General features: G+C 44.5%; 1 protein-coding gene across 12 annotated transcripts in view; it reads left to right on the top strand.

Annotated features, from left to right (window-relative positions):
- Window positions 1-16499, top strand: part of FGGY (FGGY carbohydrate kinase domain containing) — a 395380-nt gene that overhangs the window by 365574 nt on the left and 13307 nt on the right. The window contains exon 15 of one of the 12 annotated variants that reach the window (XM_084872971.1): window positions 2308-2697. The exons of the other annotated variants lie outside the window; for them this stretch is intronic. Coding sequence (XP_084729097.1) covers window positions 2308-2382 — 75 coding nt within the window. The 3' untranslated portion in view covers window positions 2383-2697. Of the gene's footprint in view, window positions 1-2307; window positions 2698-16499 lie in introns of those variants that run through there. 12 annotated transcript variants of the gene reach the window in all.

Genomic DNA, 16499 nt, shown 5'->3' with positions numbered 1-16499 from the left:
CCCATCTTTTTCCTGCTAGACCGTGGGAAGCCAGAAAGACCCAGGTTTAAATCCCTGCTTTCGGATCAGCTGTATCATCTCAGACACAGTAACTTCAACTTGACTGTGCCTCAGTTTCCTCATCTGTAAAAAGAGGGCAAGCCAGGCTGCAAGGGGGCAATGCTTTGTTGAGTGGACGCACACTCAACCTAGTAAATTCCGTCTTGTTTTCATTCCCTTCCTGTTCGATCCAGCTGAACACTGGAAGGCAGGGGCTGCCCTGCCCCATTTGGCCTTTGAATGCTCCCCTGCAGCTTTTTTAATCCTGTCCCTGCAGCGTCCACATGTGCTTCGCTGAGTATTCTGAGATCACAGTGTCTTTAGGGGGAAGTCCTTTTGACTACAGCTAAAATTAGGCCTCTCTTTTGCTCCTCTGTTTACCACCTTCCTTCCTATTTTAACTAATTGGGGGCATTGACACTCAGAAGCACTTGAGAAAAGTTGGGAGAACAGCTGGGAGTTGTTTTAGATAGCAGCAGCTGCTCCCTCCCCGCGCAGGCCTGGAAGAGGATGATCCAGGGTCTCGAAGCAGGAGGGTGCCCAGAGGAGAGGAAGGGGTGCCAGGGCCTGTCTGCAGGTTGGCAAAGGGAACAGGGTGGGGGGTGTTATCATTGTGGCCTTCACCTTCTGCTGAATGACGTAGGATGGGAGGACAAAGAGGGCAAGGGGACCAGAAGAAAGAGACCTGAAGGGAAGGGAGGTATTCAGAAGTTGAGCTGGTGGTTAGTTATTTTATTGGATATTTCATGCAAACTGTTACTCCAGCTTAGACCACTGCAGTATTCTCCTAACTGGCCTCATGCTCCATGCCTGCTAGCTCTCCACTGGAACCAGACAGAGCATGCTGTTTCACCCCCTGGCACTCCTGCCATGGATTTCTGCCCTTGAATTTAGGAAAAATTCTAGATCCCACCACAGGGTTCATTTCCTCTGCTGGCCATTCTTTTCTGGAGTCAGATTAACCTGAGTTTTATCTTGGTTTCTGTACCTCCCAGCTGTGTGGTCTTGGGCAAATTACCTCACTTCTCTGTGCCTCCTTTTTATCTGATAACTGGGGACAATTATAGTAATTAATTCATAGACTTGATGTGAGGATTAAATGGGTAGCTTTTCTTTTTATTTACTTATTTTTAAATTAATAGCTTTTTAATCTTTAGAATAGTGACTGGCACATAATAACTGCTCAGTTATCTTGTTATTGTCATCACTCATCATTATTATTATTTTTATTCCCTTGGCTGTAATGCTACCCCTCCACCCCAGACACCAACATTTTCTTGACCTAAGTCCTCCTCTTCCTTCATCCATGTCACTCCCAGAGAGAAGTATTCCCCGATCCCAACCATCTCAGCTAGTGTTCCTTCCACAATAGGCTGTAGCCCTTTGTGCTTCTACTCCACAGTACAAAGTGTAAAGCATCATGATAGACATCTTTGTGAATATTTGTTCAATGTCTCCTCCACAAGGCTCGGAATTTCCCAAGGGTGGGGACCATGCTTTTGTTCACCAGTGACTGCCAGAACCTAAGATCATGATCAGCATGTAGTAGATGATCAGTAAATGTACAGGAAGGGAAGGACAAAGAAGGAAAGAAAGATGGAGTCAGGGATTCAGAGGCAGGGGAACAGGAAAAGAAGATTATTGGGGGAAAGTAAAAATACTTCCAAAGCCCACCCTCCTAGGAATCTATCCTCTCTCTCCCTAATGTATCAAAGGCCTTGAAGTAGCTTTTTGCTTCTTGCTCCCTCTATGGACACTTCTCTCTCTCACACCTGACCCACCTCTTTGAGGCCCCTCCCTAGACTTCCCCATCATGGTTTATCTTGGTTTCTGTACCTCCCAGCTGTGTGGTCTTGGGCAAATTACCTCAGTAATTTGCAGTAGTATATAGGATGAAGATTCCCTCTAGAGTAGTGATTATCCCCTAATCCCTTCTGGTTAAACACCATAATCAATAATAAATAAATAAATAACACAACATAATAAATGTGTAAACATATCCGACTGGAGATATTATCTTCATTACATTGTCTTATAAGGAGAAAATTCCAGGAAGTGAACCATAGAGATGGGCAAGTTTTTGGTGTCACCCATTCCCTGGAGACTTTCTTCTTTAAGAAGACTCTTTGCCTAACACCACAGAACTTTTCAAATATGTCATGGCAGAATTGGGGGTCAGGAGGCTGTCCATCTGTCTCATCTTCGCTGGTTCTCTGCCTGCCTCCTGTTCAGTTCTAAGCCATTCTGTTGATTTCTGTGTGTGGCCAGGGGGCTGCCAGGCCACCTCCGTGTGCTGTCCTTGCGGCCTCTCTCCTGGATGCTGGCTTCCAGCATGAGGACTGACTTCACTGTGACCCCCACCCCACCCTCCGGAGACCTGGGAGCTCTTCTCTCAGGGATTGGACCACCCAGAAAGGTTGCCTGGAACATCATTTTATTTTTAGGGGGAAAATATAAAAAAAATATATTAAGAAAGGAGGACGTGATACCGCACCATCTCAAGCATGTTTTACTGAGGATTATAGTCTTGATTAACAGTCAGGTTTGAGGTGGCCTACAGTGGGGATGCTGTTCCATAGCACTTGAGCAAAGGACATCTTAGTCTTAATGAACATGTAAACCAACAGGCTCCCATTTCAAAATAAAAACATAGGCCACAAAGATGTTTGCAGAGATACGTTTATCCAGCAGCTTAGACCCATGCCAAAAACAACATCGACTTCTCTCTCTAGGGAACATGCTGGGATCTTTTGCATTTAGATCTTAATCTAGGGTTGCACAGTTCTAAAGATAATCCCAAATCTGGGCTAAAGTACAAGCAGTTTCTGGCCCCGAGCAGGTTCAGTATCTATTACTTCTCAAAATATCTGTCCTTAGAGGGGTGTCTTCTCTCGCTGAGAATGGTGGTTCCATGGGAGGAAGGTTGGGGTATCCCTCTTCCTGGGAATAGTTCATTCCATCAGGAGGAAGGTGGGGGTGCCTTGAAGCTCAAAGTTATACTCAAACCTTCATTCTTCACACCTGAGCAAGAATTTCCTGGGCTGCCTGGAGGGAAGAAGGGCACAGCTTCTCTCCCTCTCAGAAGAGTCTGGGCCCTTCTTCACTGAAGGAAAACTTCACAGAGGTGACCCTGTAGGTTGCCCACTTACTCACCTGTTCATTCACCAGCTATTATTGGGCCAGCACCATCTACCTGCTAAGCCCTGTACTTCAACATGAACTGTAGTCACAGCCTACCCCAGTGGTCGGCAAACTCATTAGTCCACAGAGCCACATATCAACATTACAACAATTGAAATGTCTTTCGAGAGCCAAATTTTAAACTTAAACTTCTTCTAACACCACTTCTTCAAAATAGACTCGCCTTGGCCGTGGTATTTTGTGGAAGAGCCACACTCAGTGGGCGAAAGAGCTGCATGTGGCTCACGAGCTGCAGTTTTCCGACCACTGGCCTAACCTCATGGAGCTGATGTTCTAATGGTAAAAACAGACACTAAGGAAATAGTTGTACATATAACCAATACTTGTTATCAGGGCTTACCAGGAGGTGGCACAGGGTGTGATGGGAGTATTTGGGTGGGATTTAAGATCTATAACATGTGAGTTGTAATCCTTACCTTCCAGAGTGGCTAAGTCAGTGTCTTAGGAAGGGTGGGAAATATATTGGTGGAAGAGATTTGCCTTGGAGAGTTTGCCTAGTGCTGATGCATGCAATAATAAAAAGCAGAGGGACCTCTTAGCTGGTCTAATTCTTAGATTTTAATGCTCTACAGACAATGCCATCCCTCCACTCCCAATGCCCACACCTTTTGTGAACAGCTGCCACCTCCCTGCCTTTGGCATACCATTCAGCAAATGGATTCTACTACCTGGCTTTGAATCGTAGTTCTACCACCTTGAATCTTGGGTGATCTTGAGCAAGTTCAACTTCTGTTCATCTCTTTTCTCTCCCTGGAAAATAGGGATAATCTTTTGAGGTTGCTTCGAATATTGCTGAGATAAGGTATGTACTCTTATATGGTGCCAAACACACAGGGCACTAAAAGTGCCAGCCATTGCCACTGGTGTGCACTTCATGAATGGGGGTTCTCGTTTCCATTTCCGTCTCCTCCATAAGGGCAGAAGTAAGACCTGTTCCCCCAGTAGGAAACTGTTGGGGATGAGCAGGTGTGGGAAGTGGAGGGAATTCCCTCTAGTTGCTTATTTAAATGGACCTTCCCATCTCCATTCCAGACTTGAAAAGCTGCTAAGTGCCCCTTGAATTTCCCATCCACATCCTACACACCTTTCCCAGTGGAGCCTCCCACCCCATGCAAACCCCCCACATAAAGGCTGCTGTGGTTCCGGGCACCAGTTTCTTGCTCCAAGATGTCTGTGCACAGGGGCCCTAGTATTTTTCCGTGGCCTCAGGGCCTCTTTCATGACACCCACTTTCACACCCATTTCCTTCCATCCCCTCCTCACCACCTTAAAGAAACGGAGGTGTCCCTGTAGAAAGCTGTGAGCCACACACTGTGGTGGGTGCCCCGGGGCTGCACTTACACCCCCAGGTTGTCAGAGATGCTGCTGCTTTAAAAAGAGGTGGGGGAAGTGCCTTCACATCTCAGGTGTAAGTGTCAGATCTTGCAGCACTTACAGGGACAAATCCATTTCTTACTGAATAATAGAGCTTATAGCCCACATGACTGGCTGATGTAAGCTCTGGCCAGGTCTGTGAGGAATCTTTGCAACATTGTTAAATCTTGATGTTCTTTTCTGGTAGCTACTGTCCTTGAGCAGGAGGGGCCCAGGCTGAGGCCCTGTCTCTCTCTCTCTCTCTTTCCTGTTACCCACAGACCCTGGATAAGCCCTTTCAGATCAAAGGAAGCTGGCTTTATGCAAACTGCTCTAAGCACCAGTCTTCACTGTCCCTCTACCTAAGTGAGCCAGATGCCTAAGCCACAAAATCTAAAAGTTCTTTAGTATTTCTGACGACCTTCTCCCCAGCATTTCCTTCCATCATCACCTAAGCCTCCTGAGCACCTGTCATATCTGTGTGCACCTCCCTCGTCTACCAGTGCATCCTAACCTAGCCCTGGACCTCTGCTCCTGGCCCCCGTAGGCTGGAGGTGGCAGAGCGGCCTGGGGTGGCATCTCTGGTTTCCCAGAGCTCCAGGGAAGGAGACTGTAAGGTTCCAGTGCTGTGGCCCCTTCCTGCCTCTCAGCTATCTTATGCACATTTGCCCTCGCCCTATGTGCTCCAACCACACTGGCCTTCTCATTCCTCGGAGTGTCCTTTTCCCTTCCTCCATGTGGTTTGTGCCTCTATGGGATGCATCTTCCCCATCTTCCACCTAATTAACGTCTGCACACCCTCTAAATGTCAGCTAAGCCATAACATATAGGCTGCTTGCTTTCATGCACACATACACATAATACATATCACACATACATTTCATGCATACCGTACTATACATGCACATGTACCATAAATACTGTAAGTCAGTGCAGCTGAGGAATGATGAGACCCTCCCTGGCCTCCGTGCCCTGGAATAGCCTAGAGGAGGAAGGAACCCTCATCGCCCACATTGGGGCTGCTCTGCAACACAGGGAGGGTCTAATGAGACAGCTGTCTGAACCATGCTGTCCTTCTCAACCTTCCAAGCAGAGAGGGCCCAGGGGGAGGCTGTAGACAATTCTTATTCTGTTCTTTCTTCTAACTTGGCACATTATTTCTTGGTTATCTGGCAGAGATTCATTTGATTTATGCAAATACACCAGCAATGATTTTCTGCCCAAGCTACCAAGCACAGCCTCACCTTTATGTCTGGCCATATCCAAAATATTCTTTCAAATAATTGAAAGAATTGTTCTTTTGGGTTTCATTCTCACAGGAAGAGATGATGCAAGAGGAGGGAGGGTGGGGAAGAAACCCTTGGGAATTTGAGAGTGATTTGAGGACATTCACTAAAAGAGGTCCACTCACTCTCCCCCGCCCTCCACATTCCTGGTCCCTTCTGCTTACTGGCCCTCCATGTTCTCCCTTCCCTTCATCAGCTCATGAGAAGGATGTGCAGCCTGGGAGTCCCGAGTTTAGTCGTAGCTTTGACATCAGTTGCTTTTGTGGTCTTCTCTGAGTATTGTCACTTTCCTCTTCTGAGACATTCTCAGCACTGTCACATGCCCCCGTGAATCCACTGGACCCAGCAGTAACCAAATATAAGAGCACTTGCTTTGCTCAGCCTGAGTGACTCAGTTGAACTGAATCATTCTGTGCACCAAAAGGTTGCCGGTTTAATTCCTGGTCAGAGAACATGCCTCAGTTGCAGGTTTGATCCCTAGTGATATGAGCAGAAGAGGGAGAGAATGCCATGGAGCTTCCCTGTGCATCTGGTATATAGATATGATCTCCCTGGGTATTCCCAGGGGCATGACACATGGCAAATGCTCAGTGATTATGGGCTGAATGGAATCTTTTAGGGACCATTTTCTGGGTCAGATAGTCTCTAGTTGACAACATGATCAAAGATTAGAAATCAGAGTTGCAGAGCTGGGAACAGTGCACAGGGAGCATTGGAAGCAGGTTGGGATTCCTGTGGTGGGACCTTGGAGTCTAAGCGCTCTCTTGGGCTATAGATGACATCTCTTGTAAAACCTGCCAGTGCCTACTGGGCAGTTGTGAGGATGAGACGAGTCGAGGATGCAAAGCTCTTGGCATGTGTACATGCTCAGCAGAAGCGGATCCCCCCACATTCCCATCCCTCTCTCATCCTTCTAGGACTGAACCACTGCTTCCATTCCCCACATTATCTTTTCTCCCGATACTGCCTTCCAATCAGAAGATAGAAGAGGTTGCCCTATGGTTTCCCAACCATGATCGCCCTGCGGATTTTTGGTTGTTATGTTTTGGTCACTTTGGGGTCCTGGTGACCCTAGGTGACCATTCTGCGGAAGCTGCGATATTTTGGATCATGGCTTTCTTCCCAGTTTGGAATAAACACCCAAAGCTTTTTTTTTTTTTTTACCTTTTATTCCAACTCTGGTTTGCCATCTGGTGCCTGGCTTGGCTGCATCTGTGTTTGCTTAATGACTTTAAGCGAAGGCCGAGTTTACATATGGGAAGAAGGCGAGGGCTTTGCTGATGTCTTCCATATGCTCTTTTATTCCTATATTGTGATTTTTGTAACCTCACCAGCACAGATCCCTGCAGACAATCATCACATGTTCCCTGAGGCCCGCTGCTTTGTGTGTTCAGCTGGGAGTTTTCCTGAGAACGTTCTGCAGTGCCCATTCCTTCAGCACAGCCCGGGTGGCTTTGAGATGGGCACAAAATTAAGGTTCTTGATGGGCCTGCTTTTTGAACAGAGAAGGCTCACTGGGTTTTGGGTGGCCCTAGGGAAGAGGCCTGGGGACAGGGCCTTTCTCTCCATTTGTAAATGGTGTGAATTCAGACAAGTTCTGTATCCACTCCGGTCCTCTCAGTGCATTCATCGCAAACCCAGAGACTACCAGTGGGTTGGCTCTAACACCCCACAACACCCGCTCTCCCTCATTCCGTTTCCTCCTCTGCCTTTTCCAGCTCTTACATATTGGTCCGCAAGGCCCCAGTGTGAGTCTTCCCTCCTCTCAGCTCCTGAGTGGAGGTGCCTATTGGGGGGAGAGGGGGACCCAAGAGAGGCAGCCCACCTTCTGCGTACTGCTTGAGTGAAAGAGGATGAGACCAATTTCTTGTTTTGCAAGCAGTGATCTTAATTCCTCCCCCTACAGTCTACTTTGGGCTCAGTTTAGTGTGAAGGCTCCTGAGCTCCCGAGACAGAAGGGCCCTGGGCTTGGAACCTGCCTGTCCTCTTAGCAGCTTGTGGCCCTGAGCAGCTTTCTTAATTTCCCTGAACCTTGCCTTCCTTCTCTGTAAAACGGGGGCAGTACCTGCCCTGTGTCATTAGTTCTTCGCATGGTGTTTTGTATAAAGCAGATTACCCTCACGTTAGTTAAAAGGGAAGAAATGCTCCACCTGTTCACAGAGATTCCTCCATCTCCCCTTGCCTAAGTCCCCAGCTAGTTTACTCTCCCTCTGATACTCTCCGATAGCACCTGTACTTCCTCAATGGACTCGGAGTTCCATGAGGTCAGGGATCAGAGCTGTCAGGTTCCCTGATGTGGTCAGGTTCACTGATGTGTGCCCGGCACACAATAGGTACTCAATATCTAATGGTTTTAACAACAAAACTTGCAAAAACTGGCTCAAGCTTCCCATTTTGGAGAAGAGGAAACTGGGAGCCAAAGAAAGGAAGCGACTTACTCAAAATCACAGAGCCCAGACTAAGACTAATCCAAGACCGAAGCCTCCTGATTTCCAGATCAGTTCTCTTTCCAGTACATCATGTGCTTGTCTATAATTTAGTAACCAGAGGGAAGCAGACCGAATTCCCTGTGTCTTGTGAAATCCAGAGCAAGCTCATATTCATAAACACAGCTGACGGAGTTGTTGTTTTCTGTGTTTGTTTTAGGTAAAAGGCCTGGAAGTCCAACTCAGAAATAAACTCCGTGTTTCTAAAACTAGAAGCTCCTACCACTTTCATTCCCTACAGCCCCCATTCTGTTCATTGTTCATCTTCCTTCCCCTCATTAAACAGAGGCATCAGCTGGTGTTCTGTGTTGAATGGTGCCTTCATTCCATGCTCCTTATCACTCCCCTGCCCAGGCAGCATGTCATGTGTAGCACAAGATTAGGAAGTGCTGTCTTTAAATAGTAGCACTCAAGAAAACATTACAAGATCCTGGGTAGTTCTGGGGCATGTGGGGGAAGGGCAAGAAGGGGAGGAGTTGGATATAATAATTGTAACAATAAAGGAAACACAAATTTTAAAGCTATCAGCACTAATTTGATGGTCTGCATGCATTTTCTCAGTAACTATGAATAATTCTTTCTCTTCTATTTTACAGATGAGTAAACTAAGACACAAAGAGATTAGCTCAAAAGGTACAAATAGCCCAAGCCATTCAGGTAGAAGAGCCAGAGTTTCAATCTAGGAAATCTAGAGTCCATGATCTTGACTGCTTGACACCTGACAATGAATTTGTTGACCTAACAGTTAGGAAATTCCAAAAAGAACAACAGAGGAAGGTCCCAAAATTGCTTTCTGTAAATATTACACCCTGATTTATTCATCCATCCATCTACTCATTCATTCTGTCATTTCTCAGCGAGGATAGAAGGGTTACATTATATCAGTTGCTGGGAATATAGAGGCCATTAGATCTCACAGTCTAGTTGGGGAGACATATCAGTAAACAGACCTTTATTCTACTATGCGCCAAGTGCTAAGATAGAGGGAAACCAAGGGGCTTTGGGAGTACAGAAAAAACTATAAATCAGTTTAAAAGGAACCACAATGTTGTATTATGGACTTGCATTCTATGCCTTTCCCTCTCTCTGTCTGACCTCTGCTTCCTCCCTACCCTGCTGGCTTCACAGTTCCTTCCAGCCCTTCTCTTATTTTGGTGCTTTGGTGTTTTCCTTGGTCTCCCCAACTATTGGATACAAATTCACCCTCTTTGTTTGTCTTTTCCCTCTGACATAGGTTTAAAATAAATTCTGGCTTAGCCAGAGGGACTTCTGTTCTGTAAGCAAATCTAAGCTCAGCCCTAATTGTGAAATCAGGATGTACAAGCCCTACCTCTCATGTGGCTCTGGCCTAGGATAGTTGGAAACCCAAAGCAGGGAGCTTTAAGGAGTGCAGAGGGATGGATGGGTGGGTGGATGGATGGATGGATGGATGGCCTGTGTCTTAAATAATTTGCTTAGTTACCAACCTAACACACCAAGAAACTGACCCTAGTGATTAGCCAGTATCCCTTGCAGCTCAATCATTATGCACTGTTTTAATACCATTACATTTTGATTATTTGCTGCCAGTTATAGTTCCACCTCTGCTGGCCAAAGAATTTTGCAAGTTCAGAATTAACTTTGAAGTAGGCCGTGTAAATTTCCAAGGTGGTCAGCCTCTGAAAGCTTCTAGGATGTTGCACATCCTCTAGTTTCAGTCGCCCATTGGCTTGCTCCATCTTAAACAAAGTGTCTCCCATACATCTGTAAATGGAGCATATCTTGGCTAAATGATTTTTTTGTGAATTAGAGATACCAATTGAATTTGGCAACTAAGAGGCCATTAGTGGTGATTCTTCTTGGTCGGTGTGTTTGATGAAATAGATAGTACACTCTGTTCCAGCTATGGAAGAAGTTTGAGCCAGAAGGAGGATAGGGATTGAAAGAAAAGGGTGAATTGAGATTCTGGAGATTGCCATGAGGTGGGGGAAGGCATCAGGTAAGAATGCTGGAGCAAATGTGAAAATAGGGCTAAGTCAGAAAGTGGCTATTAGAATACTGAAATAGACATAAGTGTAGCTGTCTCAGTAATGACAGTTTCAGGGTGTGGTTTTGGGAGTGAGTGCTGAAGTAAAGTGGAGACTAGAGTTCCTGGAGTGGGAAATATTTTGAAACCAGTGAGACTCAGCATTGGATAGGCCTTGTAAAGAGATGCTGAGATCTTCCACGATAATGACAAATCTCCAGGTGGTTAGGGAAACTTCAATGTAGGCCTTGGCCTCATTTAACATAGAGATGTGAGCAAGAGGCTGACGGTGACAGGGGAGGTAGGTATGATTGTATCTCCATCATTGGGTGGTGTCAACCTCAGAGGAGCAGGATGTTTGTTCGCAGATGGAACAACAATAGTCTGGAAATGATCATGAGTGCCCTGGGAATATTGACACTCAACACATGCATGGGAAGTCTTAGTTTTTTGGTTTTTTCTTCTTAATATGTTTTTATTTATTGTAGAGTGAGCAGAAGGGAGAGGAAGAGAGAATATTAATGTGAGAAAGAAACATTGATCAATGGCCTCCCAAACAAGCCTCTGCCTGGGATTGAACCTGAAAACCCAGATATGTACCCTGGCTGGGGAATCCTTGCGACCTTTCAGTGCATGGGACTGCGTGAACCAAGTGAGCCACACCAGCCAGGGCACTTTTAGCTTTTGATAAACTTTCTGGGAAAATAAGGTTTGTTTCAGTTGGTGAGTAATTAGTAATAGTAATAATAACAACTATCCTTCTAAGCAATAGTCCACAGAACAGATTATGAAATAGGTATTTAAATTCCCCTTTTCAAAATGAATAAATTGAGGGTCAGAGTATCAACTGGCAGAGCTAGGATTTGAATCATGGTATGTATATCACCAAAGCCTTTGTTCCATTGTGCATGGTTAAGCGTACAGGTTCCAAAGAAGAAAAAGAGTATAGCTTCCAAATATGTGTGATTTTCTCATTTTTCATCAGCGTCATAAAGTAGATAAAGTATTTAATACAGTGCTGGGCCATAGTAAGGACTCAATAAGTGTTAGCTACCATGATTATTGTTGTTGAGCTATTGCTATTATTATTTCTGTTCCAGCTTACTGCAGTACTTTATGCCTTTTCACACAGACATGTGGGTAGGGCCATTTCTTTACAATCCACAATAGATTATTAGATGGGTGATAGTTTGCAGTTTGGGAGTCTGCAATCTGTCTGATGCTTTTAGCAAGAAGCTTGATATTTTTGCTGTGCCCAGTGCCATGTTTTCTGTGACTGGATTGCGATGAAACTTACTTTGCTGCAAAAACACAGTGGGGTATATTCCCTCTCAGAGTGGCCTAATAAAACCCTAATGTGCTGTACCATTACTCTAAGTCACTGGTTTACTAGTTAACTGAGAGTTAATAAAAACAAAAGACATGTGCATAAAACCAACAGATTGTAGAGTTTGCAAAGCATTTAGAAATACTTTAATCCAACCCCTTCGTTTTACTGATAAGGAAAGTGAGTCCCAGGGAGGGAAAGGGTCTCACTCAAGGTCATACAGCTGGCAGTAATTGTCTTTCCAAAATTAATGTGAACAATATTTCCATATGTCAATGAATGCACTGTTCTACCCCTGTAACCACAATATCATGAGGATGATTGACTTTGCCTAATAGCAGAAAAAGCTAGCTTTTAGGTCTTTCAGGGCTCTGAATTCATCAGATTCTAGTTACAAAGTAGAGCTCTTCCTGTTGGTTGTGCACTCCTCAAAGAATGGGCCTGGTCTAATTCATGAGTTAAAGCACATTTTAAATCCTACCTCAGCCATTAACTGGTATAGGCAAGTCACCTAACTTCTTGGAACCTCTGTTTCCTCATTCCACATTAGGTAATAAGGCTTCTGTCACTGAATGCTTGTGAGCATCAGAGGAAGCAAGATGCAGATACATAGTACCTCTCCACGGGCATTCAATAAGTTTGTACTTTCAGCTGATGTTTAACTAATGCCATGCTAAACGCTTGGGCTACATCAAAAACTAAGCAAGCCAAGGACCCTGCCTCCATGAAAGGACAAGTAGAGGTGAGGAAGAAGGAGACAATCAACAAGGATACAAGTGAACTAAAGATAGAATCTCAGGTCATGCTATGTGCTATGAAGTCTTATAAAGACAAGAAAGTGAAATGATGTGAAAAAGAGTGTTTGGGAGAAGTGGACCGTTTCAGCTCGGAGTGGCCAATGGTGGCCTCATAGAGATTATATTTGAAAAGGACCTAAATCATAGGAAAAATCTAGACAGTCAGAGATCCAGGACAGGAGGGTTCCCAAAAGAAGCAGGAAGGCCCTGGACAGGAGCAAGCTTGACATGTGCTTGCAATCAACAGCACGGTGGCCAGTGTATCTAGCATGTTGAGCACAGTGAACAGGACATGATATGAGGGTGGAAACTTTGTCACAGCTCCATCTTGAAGCTCTAGGCTATCCTGCAAATTTTGAATTTCATTCAAAAACCAGTGGAAGTTCATTGTAGTTTTTAGGGAAGAGTCCCTTGTATAACAAAATACAAATGTTTGATCTTTGGCCCTGATTCCTGGAAGGCGTGGAATCTCTGAAGGGAAAAGAATGTATTTTACATACCGATGAGAAGACTGGTGGCTGAGGACCTTGGGTAGCTTCAGCATGGGAGTTGGTTGCTGGAAAAGCCAAGGCCTGATTAAAGAGAGGTTGGAACTTTCAGTGTCACCTCCTGACCACCAGGGAGGGAGAAGAGCTGGAGAGTGAGTGAATCACCAAAGCCAATAATTTAATCAACCCTGCTTTGTAATGAAACCTCCATAAAAACCTCTAAGCCACGGGGTTTGGAGAGCCTATAGTGGTGCATCCCAGAGAGGGCAGGGAAGCTCCACATCCCATAGCTTGTCCCGTATGTCTCTTTTATTTGACTGTTCCAGGGTTGTATCCTTTAAAGTAAAGTAATAATAGTAAGCAAACTGCTTCCCTGAAATCTGTGAGCTGTTTTAGTCATTAAATCTATGGTGGCAGGTGAGAATTCTACCCCTGCTAAGTTAAATAAGTCAGTCAGAGAAAGATAAATATCACATGATCTCACTCATCTATGGGAAATAGTGAATAAGATAAACTGATGAACAAAAACAGATCCAGAGACAAAGAAGCATCGATCAGACTGTCAAACCTCAGAGGGAAGGTAGGAGAAGGTGGGGGTAAGGGGAAAGATCAACCAAAGGACTTGTATGTTGCATATAAGCCTAACCAGTGGTCACAGACAATAGGGGGGTTGGGGCATGAGTGGGGGGGGGGGGTTGGGAAGGTAATGGGGGAATGAGGACAAATATGTAATACCTTAATCAATAAAGAAAAAATTTTTAAAAATCTACGATGGGAGGGCTGGTCATGGGAACCTCCCCTTTACTGCTGGTCCAGCAGACATAGAGGAGGCCTGGGCTTGCTACTGACATCTACAGTCTTGTGGGACTGAGTCCTTAAACCTGTGAAGTCTGATGCTACTCTGGGTAGTTAGTTTCCAAATTAAATTGAGTTGTAGGACAGCCAATTGTCTGGAGATTTAGAGAATCAGTTGGTCTGACATTTGGAGTCAGAAGTATTGTGGGTAAAAACATCACAAAAGGATAAATTTTAACTCACCTTATTTGCTGATTGACTCAATCATATTTATGGATGGCCCATTCTGGCCAGGCTCAGTTCTTAGTGTGCAGTGAATGAATCAATTAAGAACCCCTGGTCACATGGAGCTTGCATGCTAATAAATGCAAAACTTATGGGGGATTTACTTCATGCTGGCTCTGTTCTGAGTACTTTAACCTGGAGTAACTCACATGATCCTACCAACAGTCCTATGAGAGACATACTACCATTATCTCCATCTTTAGAAAACAGGCATAAAGAATTTCAGTAGTTTGTCCTTGATAATACAGCTAGTGACTGATACAGCCCAACTTTACCCCCGGCAGTCTGTCTGATTCAGTCAGAGCCTATCATTTTGTCTCTCCCTGAAAACCACCCTTGAAGGGCCCCAACTGCTATGAGAATGCCAGAGTGGAAGTTAGAGGAGGGGACCAGTTGGGGGGTGATAGAGAGTCTGATACTGGGATTTTCAACAACACTATGAGTAGATACTATTACTCCCACTTTATAGATGGAAAAACTGAGGCTTAGTTCACACATCCAGTAAGTAGCACAGTCCAGATATTACCCTAACCCTTTTATTTCTGAAACTCAATATCTTTCCACTAACATTTCCATTTCCTGCAGAATTGGAGAGCTTCTACACCTCCACCCTTCCTTTATGATCAAAAGACTAATTTGAAGTATATTTTGGCATCAAGATTAGAAAACTAGGCATTTAAATTCTTATTCCCTTTTGGTAGGCATATAAGTAAAAGTTAAGTAAAATATGGATATACCAACATATATACTTAGACACATATAAGATGTTTATTTTTATCATTTTAAATTGAAATATATTGTGCATAAAGTGAAATATATAGATCTTAAATGTACAGTTTGATGAAATTTGATAACTGTGTACCCCTAAGTACTCAATACTCTAAACAAAATATATGCATTTGTATGTAGGTAGGTAGGTGGGTAGATAGGTGGATTTAAAATTATAACTGAGATATTGAGTCTTTATATCATGTTAATGATGAAGACTTCTCCTACTCTTTCTTTTCTCTCATCCCTTCCTGCTTCTAAATTGACATTATTGTTCCCAGTGCACGAAGGTTGTACAGAAAACCAGATGTGGGTCAAAAGAAGACTTTGTCAAAAATAAAAACAAAAATAACTAAATGAACAACTAGCCATTTCTTAGTGCTTGTTGGAGGAAATCACGCTGCTATCCTCTCTGTTTTTCTGTGGAGGGGTCATGTGCCTCAGCCCACACATTAGCATGTGAGCCTGTTGTTCCAGTAAAATGAGTCAGAGTTCCTCAAGAAGGCAGGTTCGTGTATCTCAGAGCTGTGTGTCAGCATCTCTGAAAAAAGGTACAATGTGCTGTATTGGTGTGTGTCACACACACACACACACACACACACACACACTCATTCTCACACAAGACATCCTACAGCTAACAAGCAACAGAAGTGGGATTTGAACTCAAGCCTCGGGGACTTAAGGATGAGGCTTCCACATCACAGCAAGGTACAGGAAGGACCATGGGGCCTATATGGAGAGCTAAGCACAGACCTGCAGTTAGAAAATGGGCTTGAATTCTGCCTGTACTACATATTGCCCCTATGACCTTGGGTACATTTTATACTGTTTACTTACTTGATTCATAAAGTGAAGATAGATGATAACATCTGTGTCATATAGTCATTTTGAGGACTTGGGGAGTGTTGGCTAAACCGGTAACGTAGCAGTGCCGTGGAAGTTGTCTGCTAGGTCAATATATGGCCAGTAGAAGTTTCTTTGGTCATACAACCTATCAGTTAAAAAAATTTTGAGCTTGTGTTCTCAATACATGGAAACTTACTTAAGAATGGACATATACGTGTTCTGTGCTTGTGGATCCCATGCTATAAAACAGTTGAAACACAGCTGTCTTCATACTAACATTATGCAGTATTTTAAGGTGCACTGTACATCGAAGGCCAAGTATGTTTTTGATGATTGCTTAATACGTTTGTTTGTTCCTGTGTATCTGGATCTCAGACAGTATTCTTGATAATTTTTATTTTCTCCCAGCCCTTATCTGACTAGGTCTTCATTGTTTTTACCTTAGAGTATAAAGGACTAGTAAGCCAAGTCTCTGTTACCTGGGTCTCAATTTGAGCTGTGCATGGGAAGCGAAGCAGCCATGGGGGCAGGAGACCTCCCTCATAATGGGAGAAGGTTCAGGCACCTGCCACGTTGCGGGGGTGGTGGTGGTAAGGGTCTGTGACCCACCTCTATTGACCCCCAAGTTCTCTCCTGATGGCTCCTTAGGTTGTTCCTTCCCTGAGGAATCTTACTCGCTTCTGGCTAACCAGCCATCCTCCGGAGCCAAGCAGGGTGATGTGAAGTTTAGTTCTTTCTTCTTGGTAGCCTATGCCCCCATAGGTTCCACACCCAGCACCTGCCTCAGGAATCCCTCACCTGCTGGCGAGGCCCGGGCATTGAT

Source organism: Pipistrellus hanaki, assembly GCF_964339955.1.
Source record: "Pipistrellus hanaki genome assembly, chromosome: 2".
Taxonomy (NCBI): domain Eukaryota; kingdom Metazoa; phylum Chordata; class Mammalia; order Chiroptera; family Vespertilionidae; genus Pipistrellus; species Pipistrellus hanaki.
Note: the sequence above shows the minus strand (reverse complement) of the source record. Positions and strands in the feature narration are given on the sequence as shown.